General features: G+C 43.5%; 1 protein-coding gene across 1 annotated transcript; it reads left to right on the forward strand.

The window, feature by feature from the left end:
* Positions 1–302: 302 nt before the first annotated feature.
* On the forward strand, positions 303–14,739 carry LOC110537969 (26S proteasome non-ATPase regulatory subunit 11). Its single transcript, XM_021624458.3, has 12 exons — positions 303–599; positions 6,322–6,423; positions 7,545–7,741; positions 8,076–8,133; positions 8,374–8,568; positions 8,955–9,099; positions 9,305–9,428; positions 9,664–9,789; positions 10,514–10,549; positions 10,712–10,763; positions 11,043–11,185; positions 13,190–14,739. The coding sequence occupies exons 1-11, from the start codon at positions 509–511 to the stop codon at positions 11,183–11,185; spliced, it is 1,269 nt and encodes a 422-aa protein (XP_021480133.1). The 5' UTR covers positions 303–508; the 3' UTR covers positions 13,190–14,739.
* The last annotated feature ends 2,478 nt before the right edge of the window (positions 14,740–17,217 follow it).

Raw genomic sequence — 17,217 nt, forward strand, 5'->3', positions numbered from 1 at the left:
TAACATTTTGTTTGCAGACTGCTATAATACCAAAGAAGAAGAAGAAACATGAACTTGGCCATGATTCATACAATGGATACAAATACATGTAATATTTGAGACCACTCTCTCACCAATTACTTGTGAGAGTAAAAAAAATTCAGATGTAAACCTCTCAACCAAAATTCTCATTAAAAGAAATCTCACTAAGGGTCCACTGGGAAACGGGCGATTCCTATCCTTTACACATACAGGGAGATGTCCATAGCCCAGACCAATGAGAACCTGTGTTAGGAGGTTTACGTTTAGTTTTTTTTATTTTAGGGCGATAACTAGCCTCGTGAAACCAGTCTGCTAGCCTAGGAGACAACATCAGTGGGTACTAGGCAAGGGTCCTTCACTTTTCTGTGATACATAGGATACATATTCCAGTCCAGTAGGTGGCGGCAACCGCCATTTAACTTCAAAGGAAAAGAAGAGACACGTTGATTGACAGACCGGAAACAAGCTGTCATTGAGAGGAGGCAAGATGGCAGCCGCGGCAGTGGCTGAGTTTCAAAGAGCCCAGTCTCTTCTCAGTTCAGACCGGAATGCATCTATCGATATTTTACATTCAATAGGTAAGTATATAGCTGCAACGTAACTTGTAGTATCCAAGTGTCTCGGACGTGTAGATTGTCGCTTAAACAGTTCCTGTCTAATTTAGCTAGTAGTAGCTTGCTAGCTACCGTACTCTAGCTCAATGACCGTACCGGGCTATCGGCCTATCCCCATTGGTCACAGTGAGTCAGCAGCAGGGAGACCGGTAGCTAGTATGCTATGTGCAATTAGCTAGGTAACGTTAGTTAGCTACCCTTTTGCTTGCGCATTGCTCTAATAACTAGCTAGCTAGCTAAATGGTAGAATATTCGGACACAGGCAGAAGTTATTCCAACCTTATACCCATCGACACAACATCGCGGGACTTTCGGGAACGCTTCCGAAGCAGACTCGACAGACCAGACCGGGATTTGGGGTGTGAGAATAGGGACTGCTACACTGTCCCGTGTGGACTATAGTAGTGGTCAACAACCTTTTCTGAGTCAAAATTCAAGCCGAGATCTACCGCTTAGGTTCTTTTGTTACATGACTTTAAAAAAAGGTAGCCTATGCTAAATTTACCAATGAATTTTAACCTATTAAATATGTATTTTATAAATATACACATCTTCCCAATGTTTTTTGTTTTTAACTATTTGCAGTAGGCTATAGGACCTAAACATTATCACGGCATTTGGCTTTACTTGAATTGCCCTGCCAATACACTGTTCTTCTCAGACCAGTTATTTAAAAATATATTTAAAAAATCGAGAGGCTATATGATCACACTGGTAATATATCAGTTGTATTACTCCTGAAGCACAGCTGAGTGAGCATACATTTAAAGAATTACCTTTTCTATTTTACTGGGCTGATGGTGCCTGTTTCTGATGGTCAGTCTCAGGAGTGAGAAGGCAACAGAGTGAGGGTCTGCCTCAACATCCCTCCGCTCTCCCCTGTCACTGACCAAAAAGGGTCACTGTCTTCCTGCTGATGGCTAAACTTGAGTCGCACCGCACACATTCATGTTGTTACTCCTATGACCAGAGAAAGTGAAATGTTCCTTGATATTAAAAAAATACTTAAGCCCCTAATAATAATGCAATCCTATCGATACACTTTCCTACTCATTCATTGCAACTGCAGTGCTGGTTGTAGTGTGAATGGAAGTAGGGAGAATGCACATTTTATTGCTTCTAAAAGTGTTGAATAGAAAGTGTTAGTCAACTTTTAAACATGAACTCAATCTTTGTTCTATTTGTTGAGTCTCTCTAGTCATGGTTTTGAAATCTCACAGTATCAACTTTGTTGTAGCTTTATTTTACGCATGCTAAGTTACTGCAAACACGGTAATCTGAGCCATCCGATTGGCCAGTGGTAGGCCTATAGGGCACTTGATTTGCTCCCACCCGACCTGCCAAGAAGGCAGTTTTTACCTATGGACAGGAGAACGACTGATATACAGAGTTTTTGGGGTCAATGAGGCCAATATTCCCAGAGACAGCCATGCACAGTGTATTCAGACCCCTTTTTCCACATTTTGTTACGTTAAAGCCATATTATAAAATGGATTAAATCAATGTACCCACAATACATTAAATTAATATACACAATACCCCATAATCACAAAAAGAAAACAGTTTTTTTTTGCAAATTTATAGCAAATTAAAAAATTAATAAACTTATTTACATAAGTATTCAGACCCATTGCTATGAGACTCGAAATTGAGCTTAGGTGCATCCTGTTTCCATTGATCATCCATGATGTTTCTACAACTTGATTGGAGTCCACCTGTGGTAAATTCAACCACAGTTGACAGTGCATGTCAGCAAAAACCAAGCCTTGAGGTCGAAGGAATTGTCCGCAGAGCTCCAAGACAGGATTGTGTCGAGGCACAGATATGGGGAAGGGTACCAAAAAATGTCTGCAGCATTGGATGTCCCCAAGAACATAGTGGCCTCCGTCATTCTTAAATGGAATAAGTTTGGAACGACAGACTTCCTAGAGCTGGCCACCCGGCCAAACTGAGCAATCGGGGGAGAAGGGCCTTGGTCAGGGAGGTGACCAAGAATACAATGACAGAGCTCCATAGTTCTTCTGTGGAGATGGGAGAAGCTTCCAGAGGGACAACAGAGCCCGGACTTGAACCCGATCGAACATCTCTGGAGAGACCTGGAGATGGCTGTGCAGCGATGCGCCCCATCCAACTTCTTTTTTTTAACCTTTATTTAACTAGGCAAATCAGTTAAGAACAAATTATTATTAACAATAACTGCTTTCCCTGGCCAAACCCTAACCCGGACGACGCTGGGCCAATTGTTTGCCGCCCTATGGGACTCCCAATCACTGCCGGTTGTGATACAGCCTGGAATTGAACCAGGGTCTGTAGTGACACCTCTAGCACTGACATTTAGTGCCTTAGACCTCAGCACCACTCGGGAGCCCATGGGAGAAACTCCCCAAATACAGTTGTGCCAAGCTTGTAGTGTCATACATGAGGCTCTAATCGCTGCCAAAGATGCTTCTTTACTGAGTAAACGGTCTGAATACTTAGGTAAATGTAATATTTCTTTTTTGTTTTTTCAGACATTTCTAAAAACCTATTTTTGCTTTGTCATGGGGTATTGTGTGTAGACTGAGGGCGGGGGGGGGGGGGGGGTAATTTAATCAATTTTAGAATAAGGCTGTAATGTAGCAAAATGTGGAAAGTCAAGGTCTCCAATCAGTCTTATTTACTAAAATTCTAAACTTATGGAAATGCACCAGCGGAGAACATAAGCCATATTCTTTATCATTGAGTCAGTGCCATTTTTGTTTGTTTTCGGACAGTAATTTTCTCCAAGTTGGGTGGACGTCATATTGCAAATTTTGGCTAATGGCTAATAAACTCAGGGTTGGTTCTTTTTTTGCTGTCTTTCAAAGATTATTCGTAAAAATCCAAATAACTTCACAGATCATCATTGTAAAGGGTTTAAACACGGTTTCCCATGCATGGTCAATGAACCATAAACAATTAATGAGCATGCACCTGTGGAACGGTCGTTAAGACCCTAACAGCTTACAGACGGTAGGCAATTTAAGGTCACTGTTATGAAAACTTAGGGTGCTAAAGAGGCCTTTCTACTGACTCTGAAACACCAAAAGAAAGATACCCAGGGTCCCTGCTCATCTGCGTGAATGTGCCTTAGGCATGCTGCAAGGAGGCATGAGGACAGCAGATGTGGCCAGGGCAATAAATTGCATTGTCAATACTGTGAGACGCCTAAGACAGCGCTACAGGGAGACAGGACGGACAACTGATTGTCCTCGCAGTGGCAGACCACGTCTAACACCACCTGCACAGGATCGGTACATCCGAACACAACACCTGCAGGACAGGTACAGGATGGCGGCAACAACAACTGCCCGAGTTACACCAGGAACGCACAATCCCTTCAGTGCTCAGACTGTCCTCAATAGGCTGAAAGAGGCTGGACTGAGGGCTTGTAGGCCTGTTGTAAGGCAGGTACTCTCCAGACATAACCGGCAACAACGTTGCCTATGGGCACAAACCCACCGTCACTGGACCAGACAGGACTCGCAAAAAGTGCTCTTCACTGATGAGTCGTGGTTTTGTTTCACCAGGGGTGATGGTCGGATTCGCATTTATAGTCAAAGGAATGAGCGGTACACCGAGGCCTGTACTCTGGAGCAGGATCAATTTGGAGGTGGAGGGTCCGTCATGGTCTGGGGCGGTGTGTCACAGCATCATCGGACTTAGCTTTTTGTCAACGCTGTGCGTTACAAGGAAGACATCCTCCTCCCTCATGTGGTACCCTTCCTGCAGGCTCATCCTGACATGACCCTCCAGCATGACAATGCCACCAGACATACTGCTTGTTCTGTGTGTGATTTCCTGCAAGACAGGAATGTCAGTGTTCTGCTATGGCCAGCGAAGAGCCCGGATCTCAGTGTCATTGAGCACGTCTGGGACCTGTTGGATTGCAGGGTGAGGGCTAGGGCCAACCCCCCCCCCCCCCCAGAAATGTCTGGGAACTTGTTCAGTTTATGCCTGTTGAATCTTGTTATGTTCATACAGATATTTTCACATGTTAAGTTTGCTGAAAATAAACCAGTCGACAGTGAGAATACGTTTCTTTTTTTGCTGAGTTCATGACTAGGAGGGTGTCTTTGGCAGTGGTGAAAAAAAATACGCAGTTGTACTATCTATAGGAAGGAAGTTTAGTGAAAGTTAAATGCCCCACAAAACTACTTAAGTAGTACTTTAAAGTATTTTTACATAAGTACTTTATACCACTGGCCTTTGGCTACTGGACAAGGATTTGATTTGAAAACCAATAGAACATAAAAGAAAAGGGCTATGGAAGTCTTTTTATAAAATGATTGCCTGCACATTTGGTTGGATTTTGGCTAGGCTACTTTGAAGCAAGGTAAGACATGCCTCATGTCGTGAAACGTTCTGGTTTCAAACAATTAAGTATGCTTTCGAAATGCGTACTGCCTCCAGCTCATTGCAAAGTGGTGTGTGCTGCACTGAAGCCTGCCTAGTTGCCATGCTTCAATTACCAGTTGAGAGAAAAAAAATGAGAAAAAAACGTTTAATCGTGGCCATTTTTAATTTTTTTACGTCCTTTAAATTATTTATATATAATTTATTTGACGCAAATTGTCTTTAGAATTGTTGCAAATTGATTGGGCTTATTAAAGCTGATTGAGCGGTATCAGAAGCTCTCGTACATTGACTTGTATTTAAATTAAAGAATAGGCTAAAATGCATTATTTCGTGGCTACTGTTAGTTAGCATGAGGACAAAAACGTCAGTTTACTTCAAATTAGCAGTCGTTAAGTCTTATCTAGTAGTTGGGACAATTCTGAGTACAATGCCATTTATATCCCTAGATTGAGGTACGTTTTCCAAGCCATATCTCACGCCGGCTCAGCTGTGTTAATCTAAGTAAAAGGCATTGTCAACCTTTTACTCTAGCGGAATGTATAAAATTTGAATCATCTAGCTAGCTAAATGTTTGTTTTTCTTAAGTTTGATTTACACATGTTTTTAAAAATGTAATCTAGTTTTGTTGGAGTTTTAAACACTTGATCGATGTATATATCATAGTGTAATTGTCTTTAGGACAGCTGTTTTTAGTCAAGACTTTCGTGTTTTTAATGTGAAATGTTTTTGTTGTACTGTGTGTGTTTATGGTTTTGTTTAATGTATGTACGTTGTTTTGTCTGAAACGTTGTTCCCCCTGCTGCTATTGGACCAGGTCTCTCTTGGAAAATAGATATTATCTCAATGAGGAAAAACCTGTATAAATAATGGTAAAATAAAAACATATAGCTAAATGTTAGCGAATGTGATGGCTATCTGACATGCCTTTTTCTAACCTTATTATAGCTAGCTGAAGTTAGCCAGATGGTTAGTAATTTCAGTAATGTTCGCTAGCTAACTACACATTTCTGTTGGTAAATAGAGCCAGCTAAATCAGATTGACAGCAGAAGCTCAACAGATAGTGGCTGAGCCTTTTGTTACATTGACTGCTAGCGAACTAGGTCCAATATTGGACCCAGGGATGATTTCCCCAGCTAGCTGTCAACTGAAAGCAGTGACTTATAGATTAGCATCCCCACTGTGATTTGACAACTGATTCATTTTTGTCTCACATATAGCCTAGATGTTGACATCTATGAAGCTAGGTCTACGTGTAAAAGGTTGTGTTGACAATGTCAACAAGTTTTCTTCCATTTTTTTTTGTTCCAGTAAAGCGGGACATCCAGGAGAGCGATGAGGAGGCAGTGCGTGTCAAAGAGCAGAGCATCCTGGAGCTGGGTGGTCTGCTGGCTAAGACGGGCCAGGCTGCAGGTGACACATCCTTCCTCCGATTTCAGCTGGATAAGTGCACATTTCAGAGTAGACACATCACCTCTACTAGAGAATGCATAAAGTGCATATTGCACTTTTACTTTCTTCTCCAACACTTTGTTTTTGCTTTATTTAAACCAAATTGAACATATTTCATTATTTATTTGAGGCTATATTGATTTTTATTGAAATATTAAGTTAAAATAAGTGTTCATTCAGTATTGTTGTAATTGTCATTATAACAAATGTTTTAAAAATTAAATTGGCCGATTTTAATCGGTATCGGCTGTTTTTGGTCCTCCAATAATCGGTATCGGCGTTGAAAAATCATAATCGGTCGACCTCTAGAAAACACTGCATGAAACCTCTACTCTTCAGTTAACACTGACACACACAATCCTTCCCTTCCTCACACACTGTCTCCCTCACTCACAAGCACACACATAGACACTACTCCCAACTTTTAAAACATTAGGTACCAAACTGATTTTTAGGAGCACCAAAAATAAATAGATTTGTGATATAGTTTAGGCTTACATTAGGCCTATATGTGTCCTACCTTTTTGGTGCACATTTCATGAGTGGCAGACCCTTTTTCTTCCTGTGACAATCCAATTTGCCTAAACCTACTGTCAATTTACCAGGTGGTTAGCTATCTAGGTAACATTACTGAACGTTGTTTATCAAATCAATAATTTGCGACCTGAGATTAGATTAGAAAGGCCCGTGACATGGTTTGAAATTATATAAAATCCCTGCAAATCCCGTTAGAAAAGAAAAAAGACATCTCCAGTAAAATGGGTCGTATTTTTTTGAACTGTTTAGGCTAGAGACGAGCCTTTTCTTTGCTGCAAGCATGCCTGTCGCACGAATCGGACTAAATTGCTGACAAATGCTGTGGCAATTAACTTATTCTATAATGTTGGTGAGTGACAAGTCTTTCCTTGACTGTGCGCAAGTTTGCGATTGATTGCATCGCATGCGGACTGCCCAGAATTACTGATCTACAAATCGCCTTGCGTCCCAAATACCTAGTCGTTGTGATCAACATTAGGTTTTCTGCTCCTCACCTTGGCCTGCTTAAACTGATCCCCCTCCAACCTGCTGTCTGTGTCCCTCAGAGCTGGGCGGTCTCCTGAAGTATGTACGGCCGTTCCTGAATTCCATCAGCAAGGCCAAGGCGGCGCGGCTGGTGCGCTCGCTGCTGGACCTGTTTCTGGACATGGAGGCAGCTACAGGCCAGGAGGTGGAGCTGTGTCTGGAGTGCATCGAGTGGGCCAAGGCTGAGAAGAGAACATTCCTCAGACAGGCCCTGGAGGTGAGGAGTGGGAGAGGGGATCCCTACTGGATGGGAGCTGAGCGGGAGCACTGACGAGGCGTTTGGTTTGCCTCACTAGATGGTTTACAGTGGATGGAGATCAAGCCCGTCTTAGGGTTCTTGAGTCTATTTCGCTGTGTAGCGCTGCAGCCTTTGCTGCAAGGGCCATTGGTGGATCTTGATGATGCATTTCAATTCGGGAATTAAGTTGAAATTCCAATTGAACAATTTTGATATTTTTCTTAGTCATCACCACTAGAGGTCCATTTTATGTTAAAGATGGTTCCAGAGGTGGTGGTATCCTTGACTTTGTCTTCTCTCTCTCTCTCTCCAGGCTCGTCTCATCTCTCTGTATTTTGACACAAAGCGGTATCAGGAGGCGCTTCATCTAGGTGCGTTGAGTTTCTTGTTTGAAAAGAAACTGGAAATATTAATCACAGCAGAAAGAGCTGAATATGATTACAGTTGGCATTCCTAATAAGTGCACATCAGATACATGTTAACTCTGTTTTATACACTTCAGTTGACTAGTCCCAATTAAAGTACTTAAAACATTCCCTGCATATCTGCCAACTCTGGCTTGGTGTACTCATTCATGTCTCCCTTCCTCCATCCATCCCTCTCTCCCACAGGCACCCAGCTACTCCAGGAGCTGAAGAAGATGGATGACAAGGCTCTACTGGTGGAGGTGCAGCTGCTGGAGAGTAAGACGTACCACGGCCTCAGCAACCTGCCCAAGGCCCGTGCCGCCCTCACCTCTGCACGCACCACCGCCAACGGCATCTACTGCCCGCCGAAGCTACAGGCCGCCCTGGACATGCAGTCAGGTCTGCTACCCTCCATCCTCTTCCCCTACAACACCCACCACTAGTTCAGTCTTATGTCCACTGTGTAGGCGTGACCTCTGCCGTTTTTCAATTTTTGAACATTTTATCTGTCATTTTAAAGCATTTTACAGTGGGAGGGCATCATCAGCCAGCTCTTCCACATCCAGCAAGCATTGGGATTTTCTGGTCGCTCAGAGGTGGCCATGCTGTGTTGAGCTATTAAGTCCAGTTGTACATCTGATTTTCATTTTGACATCATTGTACTCATCTGGTGCCCTGGGTCTAAATCAGTCCCTGATTAGAGAGCAAGAATGACAATCAGCATTGCAACAGGATTTGAGGTCCAGGTTTGAGTATCCCTGGTTGATAACCTCAACCTCCTACAGGGATCATCCACGCAGCAGAGGAGAAGGACTGGAAGACGGCCTACTCTTACTTCTACGAGGCCTTCGAAGGCTACGACTCCATCGACCACCCCAGAGCGATCACCGCTCTCAAATACATGCTGCTCTGCAAAATCATGCTCAACCTGTAAGCAGCTGAGTGCTCAACTCTACATGTTGTGTGTTATCGTGATCGATGTGTAATCACTATATTATACTTGCGCGATATATAACTTTGGAATTTGAGTAAATATGCAGCCCCACAGTTAGTTATGGAGTTGGTTATGTGTAGATGACAAGAGCTTTAGAGGAAAGGTGATGTCTTGGATGAGTAACCTGTTGTCTTGTTGTAGTCCTGAGGAGGTCCAAGGTCTTGTCAGTGGAAAGCTAGCCCTGCGGCACGCCGGGAGACAGACGGACTCTCTGAAATGCGTGGCACAAGCCAGCAAGAACCGGTCGCTGGAGGATTTTGAAAAGGTAAGGACATGTTGAGTGAACTGAATAGCACGGAATAACATCGATGAACAGATGCATTTTTTAGTTTGCTGTTTTTATCCCTTGCGTTGTCTATCCCCTATTGTAGGTTCCTCAACACCTGTTTTACTCTTCCTCTATTTATATCCCCCTCTTTTGCTAAATCTTTACTTTCTCCCCTCCCATCTATATCCTTCTATTTGACCCATTTCTCACCTCTACCTCCCCCTCTCTCCAGGCCCTGACCGAGTACAGAGGTGAGTTGAGAGATGACCCCATCATAAGCACACACTTGACCACGCTCTATGACAACCTGCTTGAACAGAACCTCATCCGTGTCATCGAGCCTTTCTCCAGGGTACAGGTGAGCTTACAGCTGAGCGTTTTTTGGCGGGTGGGGGCATGCTATTCAGTCCAGGTCTAGGCTTTTGTTCTTGTAAAATTCCTTAAGAATTCGTGAAGTCTGTAAAAACCCGAATTTCGGTGTTTTTAAAAGTAGCATGAATCCAATACATTAGCACAGCAAGAACACTGGTAAGGACTGTATAAATATAAAGGACTGTATAGGTCAAGGCCAAGTAAGCAAACAATTATCATTAACTTACCACCAAGAGTAAATAGTAAACACACACGCGTTACAACAATAACAACAACTCGGTTCTGCTCGCACTCCATCCCACAAGTCCACTCAAAGGAGTGAACAGACACTGGCCTGTACAGCCAGAGGAGCCGTCAGGTGTCCTGCCCCCTAACAATGTACCCCTTAGCAACCCAGGTCACGTGTTTGACAGGCCAGTTTATTCTACTCCTAGGGTTGGGGAGTGGAGTGTGCAGCTTGAAAGGGATGTGAGATGCTGATAAGTCACTGGCTGGGAATTCATAACAAGGCTATTTGTAAAAAGCTAGTATTTGTTTGGCTTTGTTCAGCTTGGATTTTTCTTCTTGTAAAATTCTTTACAAATCCTTCAAGTCTGAAGTTCAAATGGCTCTGTTTCTAAAAGTAATATTTTTTTATAATTGTCTATTCGTTTTGCATTGTTGAGCTTGTGTTCCAGAACACTGACAAGTGTGGTTCTGTCTCCCCACAGATAGAACACATTTCCACCCTCATAAAACTCTCCAAGGTAAGTCATCGCTTATTACATGTTTCTTAAAATGTTGCTCTGTTGACTGAAGCAGTAATGTAGAAGAAAAGATATATAAATCAAGCATTGGTGTTCTTTTTACTCCATTCACGGGGTGTGTGTTTATCTGTGTGTCGATTTGGTTTCTTCACTTCTACACAGGGAGATGTTGAGAGGAAGTTGTCACAGATGATTCTGGACACAAAATTTCACGGTAGGGGTCTGATAGTGTATGTGTTCACATTTTTCACAATGTAGTTATTTGGACAGTGAAGCTTAACTTGCCGACCAAACTAAAAGTTTTAGCTTTACTTTTCAAATGAATACATGGGGGAGTTTAAATCCAGATTTCCTCCTCCCGTCATATTAGTCCCATAGTTGTTGGTAAAATGTAATAATTAACTTCAAGTTAAAGACAACATTTTTTAGGTCTTTTTTTTGTATGCCTTTTATGTACCTACTTGAAACCATCCATCCCTCCACCTCTCTCTAGGTATTTTGGACCAAGGCGAGGGTGTGCTGATCATCTTCGATGAGCCTGCAGTAGACACAACGTATGAGGCGGCCCTGGAGACCATTCAGAACATGAGCAAAGTGGTGGACTCACTCTACAACAAAGCCAAGAAGCTCACATAGGTCAGTCCGTCCGTCCCGTGAGCCCGCTAGCAGAATTGGAGTGATATAGAATTAATGTACAGTACTAGTACAAGACACCTACTCATTCAAGGGTTTTTCTTGATTTTGACTTTTTTCTACATTGTAGAATAATGGTGAAGACATCAACATTGTTAAATAACACATATGGAATCGTGTAGTAACCAAAAAAGTGATAAACAAATCAAAATATATTTTGTTTCTTCAAAGTAGCCACCCTTTGCCTTGATGACCGCTTTGGACACTCTTGGCATTCTCTCAACCAGCTTCACCAGGAATGTTTTTCCTCCGTCTTGAAGGAGTTCCCACAAATGCTGAGCACTTGTTGGCTGATTTTCCTTCACTCTGCGGTCCAACTCATCCCAAACCATCTCAATTGAGTTGAGGTCGGGCGATTGTGAAGGCCAGGTCATCTGATGCAGCACTCCATCACTCTCCTTGGTCAAATAGCACTTACACAGCCTGGAGGTGTGTTGGGTCATTGTCCTGTTGAAAAACAAATGATAGTCCCACTAAGCGCAAACCAGATGGGATAGTGTATCGTTACAGAATACTGTGTTAGCCATGCTGGTTAAGTGTGCCTTGAATTCTAAATACATCACAGACAGTGTCACCAGCAAAGCACCTTCACACCTCCATGCTTCACGGTGGGAACCACACATGCAGACATCATCCATTCACGTACTCTGCGTCTCACAAAGGCACGGCGGTTGGAACCAAAAATCTGAAATTTGGACAGATTTCCACCGGTTTAGTGTCCCTCTTCTTATTGGTGTCCTTTAGTAGTGGTTTCTTTGCAGTAATTTGACCATGAAGGCCTGATTCACTCAGTCTCCTCTGAACAGTTGTTGTTACTCGAACTTTGTGAAGCATTTATTTGGGCTGTAATTTCTGAGGCTGATAACTCTAATGAACTTATCTGCTGCAGAGATGGTAACTCTGGGTCTTCCTTTCCTGTGGCTGTCCTCATGAGAGCCAGTTTCATCATAGTGCTTGATGGTTTTTGCGACTGCACTTGAAGAAACTTTCAAAGTGCTTGACATGTTCCGCAATAACTGACCTTCATGTCTTAAAGTAATGATGGACTGTCATTTCTCTTTGCTTACTCTGGGCTCGTACTGCCCAGGCTCTTGTCGTAACCGGCCGCGACCGGGAGGTCCGTGGGGCGACGCACAATTGGCCTAGCGTCGTCCAGGTTAGGTAGGGCTTGGCCGGTAGGGATGTCCTTGTCTCATCGCGCACCAGCGACTCCTGTGGCGGGCCGGGTGTGTGCGGGCCGCACCAGCGACTCCTGTGGCGGGCCGCAGTGCGTGCTAACCAAGGTTGCCAGGTGCACAGTGTTTCGTCCAACACATTGGTGCGGCTGGCTTCCCGGGTTGAATGCGCGCTGTGTTAAGAAGCAGTGCAGCTTGGTTGGGTTGTGTATCGGAGGACGCATGACATTCAACCTTCGTCTCTCCCGAGCCCGTACGGGAGTTGTAGCGATGAGACAAGATAGTAGCTACTAAAACAATTTGATACCATGAAAAAGGGGTAAAAATAAAAATATATATTTTTAAAAAGCATTAAGAAGGAAAGAAATCGCACATTAAGCTGGTTGCGAGAAAGCAAACTAGTGTGCAAAGCTGTCGAGACAAAGGGTGGCTACTTTGAAGAATCTAAAATATATTTTGATTTAACACTTTTTACTTCATGGTTCCATGTGTATTAGTTCATAGTTTGTCTTCACTATTCCACAATGTAGAAATGGAACAACAAATAAAGTTGAACCTAGGAATGAGTAGGTGTCCAAACTTTTGACTTGGTACTGTATGTTGAATATGTGTACTTGTTATGTATGACAGCCCTGGGACAGTTTCCCGAACAAAGATGAACCGCTTTAATATTGAGTGCTATTTAGTCCATCACTAGCTTGATCTGTGTCCCTAAATCTGCCGCTCCAGCCAGCCAGCCAGTTAATCACATTTCCATTTTCTCTTTCCGCAGAGGAGACCACCTGTAACCCAGCACAGAGCGTGTCCAGACAGTTTGTGAAGCACTCCGGGATGGGGGGGGTCGGACTCAAATAAACCAACTGACCAACCCACAAACTGACATGGCTAGGCTGTCTCCCACCCCTCTTCAATTCAGACTGGGTACATTTTTTTAAACTGTCCCCCCCCCCCAAACGAACATTACAACTACTGGCATCTCCATCACAGGTTTCTATGTTCCTCGGCATCCCCCTCCTTGCTGACCATCGGAATCTTGTAAATAAACATCTACATAACATGTATGATACATATAGGTCTCTGAAAGAGTGTAATTGGTGGGCTCACACTACCTAAAGGTTCAGTTCTATTGCCAAACAACCTCTGTGTTCTTGCCTTCATCCCCCCCCCCAACACACACACAGACAGCAATCTGAGTCTGCTGGCTTTGGGCCAGAGTGGACAGAGAACGGACTACTGTCCCTGCGAACACGCCACAGGAAAAGGACACCGTCATCGCCACACCGTTTCATAGTTCCCAGAGCTAGGTCAATATATTGTTTGTTTTTATCCTGCCTGGGGTACCATGAGGTTGTGGTTTTCCCTTTTGGGACTTTTCTATTGGTTCCAGCTCAATCGAGAACAGATTAAGTACCTGATATGATCTCTTATACTATTTGAATCCAGGTCTAATTGTTTCCCTCCCTGCCTCTAATTCCAGTTTGTACATAATGTTGCCAGGTGTCTCTGTCATACCTGTCATGCTAACACTTCGCCCACCCCCTTTAAAAAAAAAATATATATATAACACTAAATGAGAAATTAAGCCCCCAGTGTGCTTTTGTGAGAGGTGGTGGAAATGATTGACCTGGTTGTATGGATTGTGACTGGCAGGGAAAGTGCGTTGGTTGTTTATTCCTCATGTATTCAAACAACTGTGGATCATTTGCTGAAAAATATAAAAGCTGTAAGGTGTGGGGACTACTTTTTGCAAGGACTACTAGTCTACCATTTCCCATATGATATAGATAAAAGACAAGTGCTAATAAATGTTGAATGTCACAGCTTAATTTTCTGTTTGGAGGAACTTAACTATTATTATCTTGACCCTCTGTTTTTGCTCATTGCCTATTACAATAATCAAGAAATACCTGGATTTTTCTTCAAATCTATCAGGTCTCTGTATATATATTTTTATCTTGCATATGTCATCAGATTCAGCATATTTGCTGCATTTATCAGGGTAAATGCATTGTTCCAGTTTAGACAACTCGAACATAAGCAAAAGGTGTTTGGACAGTCTGCGCTACATCGAGTCTGGGGTCTGTTCACCAAACCATTTTTACCCAGCTAGGGCATCTTGACATAGCCCAATGGGGTCTCACATGGCACATTTCTAATGAATGTCATGATGTACCTACACTTATCAGACACCAGGGAGCACTATTGGATTGTGATTTTCACAAGTGAAATTGTTTTGGTTGGTCACATGGGGGGGAATAACCTCTTTAGGTTGACTAATTTGTTCAAATATGTCTGTTGATAAATCCTTCACGCTTTGCTTGAGCCATGTTTGTATTTTAATTGATGCACCTACTGTCTGACAAAAGTACTATGGAATAATAGGCTACATGCTAATTCAAGGAACATTTCCCTCAAATCAAAGTTTGTCAGATGTTTTCAGACTTCAAAAGTGGTTTAACCTAATAAATAAGACTGCATTTCATATCTCACCTAATTAACATTTATGGAGCCACTTAGGGGTCATGGTGGAGAAAAATGAGCCGGCAGGCTAATCCATATGTTTTATTAGTTCCCTCCCTCCATAGTGTTTTCATATGCCTCTGAATCATAAGGGCAAATGATAGTAATGGGCATGCAAAATCATTAAAGGTGCAAATAGGGTAAAATTACACGCTCTCATCCCCAGGCAGGAATTCCGCCTGGCTCTGCTTCATGACCTTAAATGTTATAGATCTGTACTTCGGAGGAAATCTTTAGCTACATTCGTGGCCAAAAGTTTTGAGAATTACACAAATATTAATTTTCACAAAGTCTGCTGCCTCAGTTTGTATGATGGCAATTTGCATATACTCCAAAATGTTATGAAGAGTGATCAGATGGATTGCAATTAATTGCAAAGTCCCTCTTTGCCATGCAAATGAATTGAATCCCCCCCCCCCCCCCCCAAAAAAAAAAATCCACTGCATTTCAGCCCTGCCATAAAAGTACCAGCTGACATCATGTCAGTGATTCTCTCGTTAACACAGGTGTGAGTGTTGACAAGGCTGGAGATCACTCTGTCATGCTGATTGAGTTCGAATAACAGACTGGAAGCTTCAAAAGGAGGGTGGTGCTTGGAATCATTGTTTTTCCTCTGTCAATCATGGCTACATGCAAAGAAACACGTGCCGTCATCATTGCTTTGCACAAGAAGGGCTTCACAGGCAAGGATATTATTGCCAGTAAGATTGCAACTAAATCAACCATTTATCGGATCATCAAGAACTTTAAGGAGAGAGGTTCAATTGTTGTGAGAAGGCTTCATGGCACCCAAGAAAGTCCAGCAAGCACCAGGACCGTCTCCTAAAGTTGATTCAGCTGCGGGATCGGGGCACCACCAGTACAGAGCTTGCTCAGGAATGGCAATAGGCAGGTGTGAGTGTATCGGCACGCACAGTGAGGTGAAGACTTTTGGAGGATGGTCTGGTGTCAAGAAGGGCAGCAAAGAAGCCACTTCTCTCCAGGGAAAACATCAGGGACAGACTGATATTTTGCAAAAGGTACAGGGATTGGACTGCTGAGGACTGGGGTAATGTCATTTTCTCTGATGAATCCCCTTTCCGATTGTTTGGGGCATCCGGGAAAAAAAGCTTGTCTGGAGAAGACAAGGTGAGCGCTACCATCAGTCCTGTGTCATGCCAACAGTAAAGCATCCTGAGACCATTCATGTGTGGGGTTGCTTCTCAGCCAATGGAGTGGGCTCACTCACAATCTTGCCTAAGAACACAGCCATGAATAAAGAATGGTACTAACACATCCTCCGAGAGCAACTTCTCCCAACCATCCAGGAACAGTTTAGTGACGAACAATGCCTTTTCCAGCATGATGGAGCACCTTGCCATAAGGCAAAAGTGATAACTAAGTGGCTCAAGGGAACACAACATCGATATGTTGGGTCCATGGCCAGGAAACTTCCCAGACCTTAATCCCATTGAGAATTTGTGGGCAATCCTCAAAAGGCAGGTGGACAAACAAAACCCACAAATTTTGATTAACACTTTTAAACAACACAATGTAACTCCAAGTCAATCACACTTCTGTGAAATCAAACTCCACTTAGGAAGCAACACTGATTGACAAATTTCACATGCTGTTGTGCAAATGGAATAGACAACAGGTGGAAATTATAGGCATTTAGCAAGACACCCCCAATAAAGGAGTGGTTCTGCAGGTGGTGACCAGACCACTTCTCAGTTCCTATGCTTCCTGGCTGATGTTTTGGTCACTTTTGAATGCTGGCGGTGCTTTCACTCTAGTGGTAGCATGAGACAGAGTCTACAACCCACACAAGTGGCTCAGGTAGTGCAGCTCATCCAGGATGGCACATCAATGCGAGCTGTGGCAAGAAGGTTTGCTGTGTCTGTCAGCGTAGTGTCCAGAGCATGGAGGCGCTACCAGGAGACAGGCCGGTACATCAGGAGACGTGGAGGAGGCCGTAGGAGGGCAACAACCCAGCAGCAGGACCGCTACCTCCGCCTTTGTGCAAGAAGGAGCAGGAGGAGCACTGCCAGAGCCCTGCAAAATGACCTCCAGCAGGCCAGAAATGTGCATGTGTCTGCTCAAACGGTCAGAAACAGACTCCATGAGGGTGGTATGAGGGCCCGACGTCCACAGGTGGGGGTTTGTGCTTACAGCCCAACACCGTGCAGGACGTTTGGCATTTGCTAGAGAACACCAAGATTTCGCCACTGGCGCCCTGTGCTCTTCACAGATGAAAGCAGGTTCACACTGAGCACATGTGACAGACGTGACAGAGTCTGG

Source organism: Oncorhynchus mykiss, chromosome 12, assembly GCF_057628025.1.
Source record: "Oncorhynchus mykiss isolate SJ-2025 chromosome 12, ASM5762802v1, whole genome shotgun sequence".
In the NCBI taxonomy this organism is placed as follows: domain Eukaryota; kingdom Metazoa; phylum Chordata; class Actinopteri; order Salmoniformes; family Salmonidae; genus Oncorhynchus; species Oncorhynchus mykiss.

Excerpts from the sequence above, each read along its gene's own strand:
- LOC110537969 (XM_021624458.3), top strand. The coding sequence starts at position 509 with ATGGCAGCCGCGGCAGTGGCTGAGTTTCAAAGAGCCCAGTCTCTTCTC. Across the intron at positions 8,134-8,373 it reads TCAGGAGGCGCTTCATCTAG|GCACCCAGCTACTCCAGGAG; the intron begins GTGCGTTGAGTT and ends TCTCTCCCACAG. Across the intron at positions 8,569-8,954 it reads CGCCCTGGACATGCAGTCAG|GGATCATCCACGCAGCAGAG; the intron begins GTCTGCTACCCT and ends AACCTCCTACAG.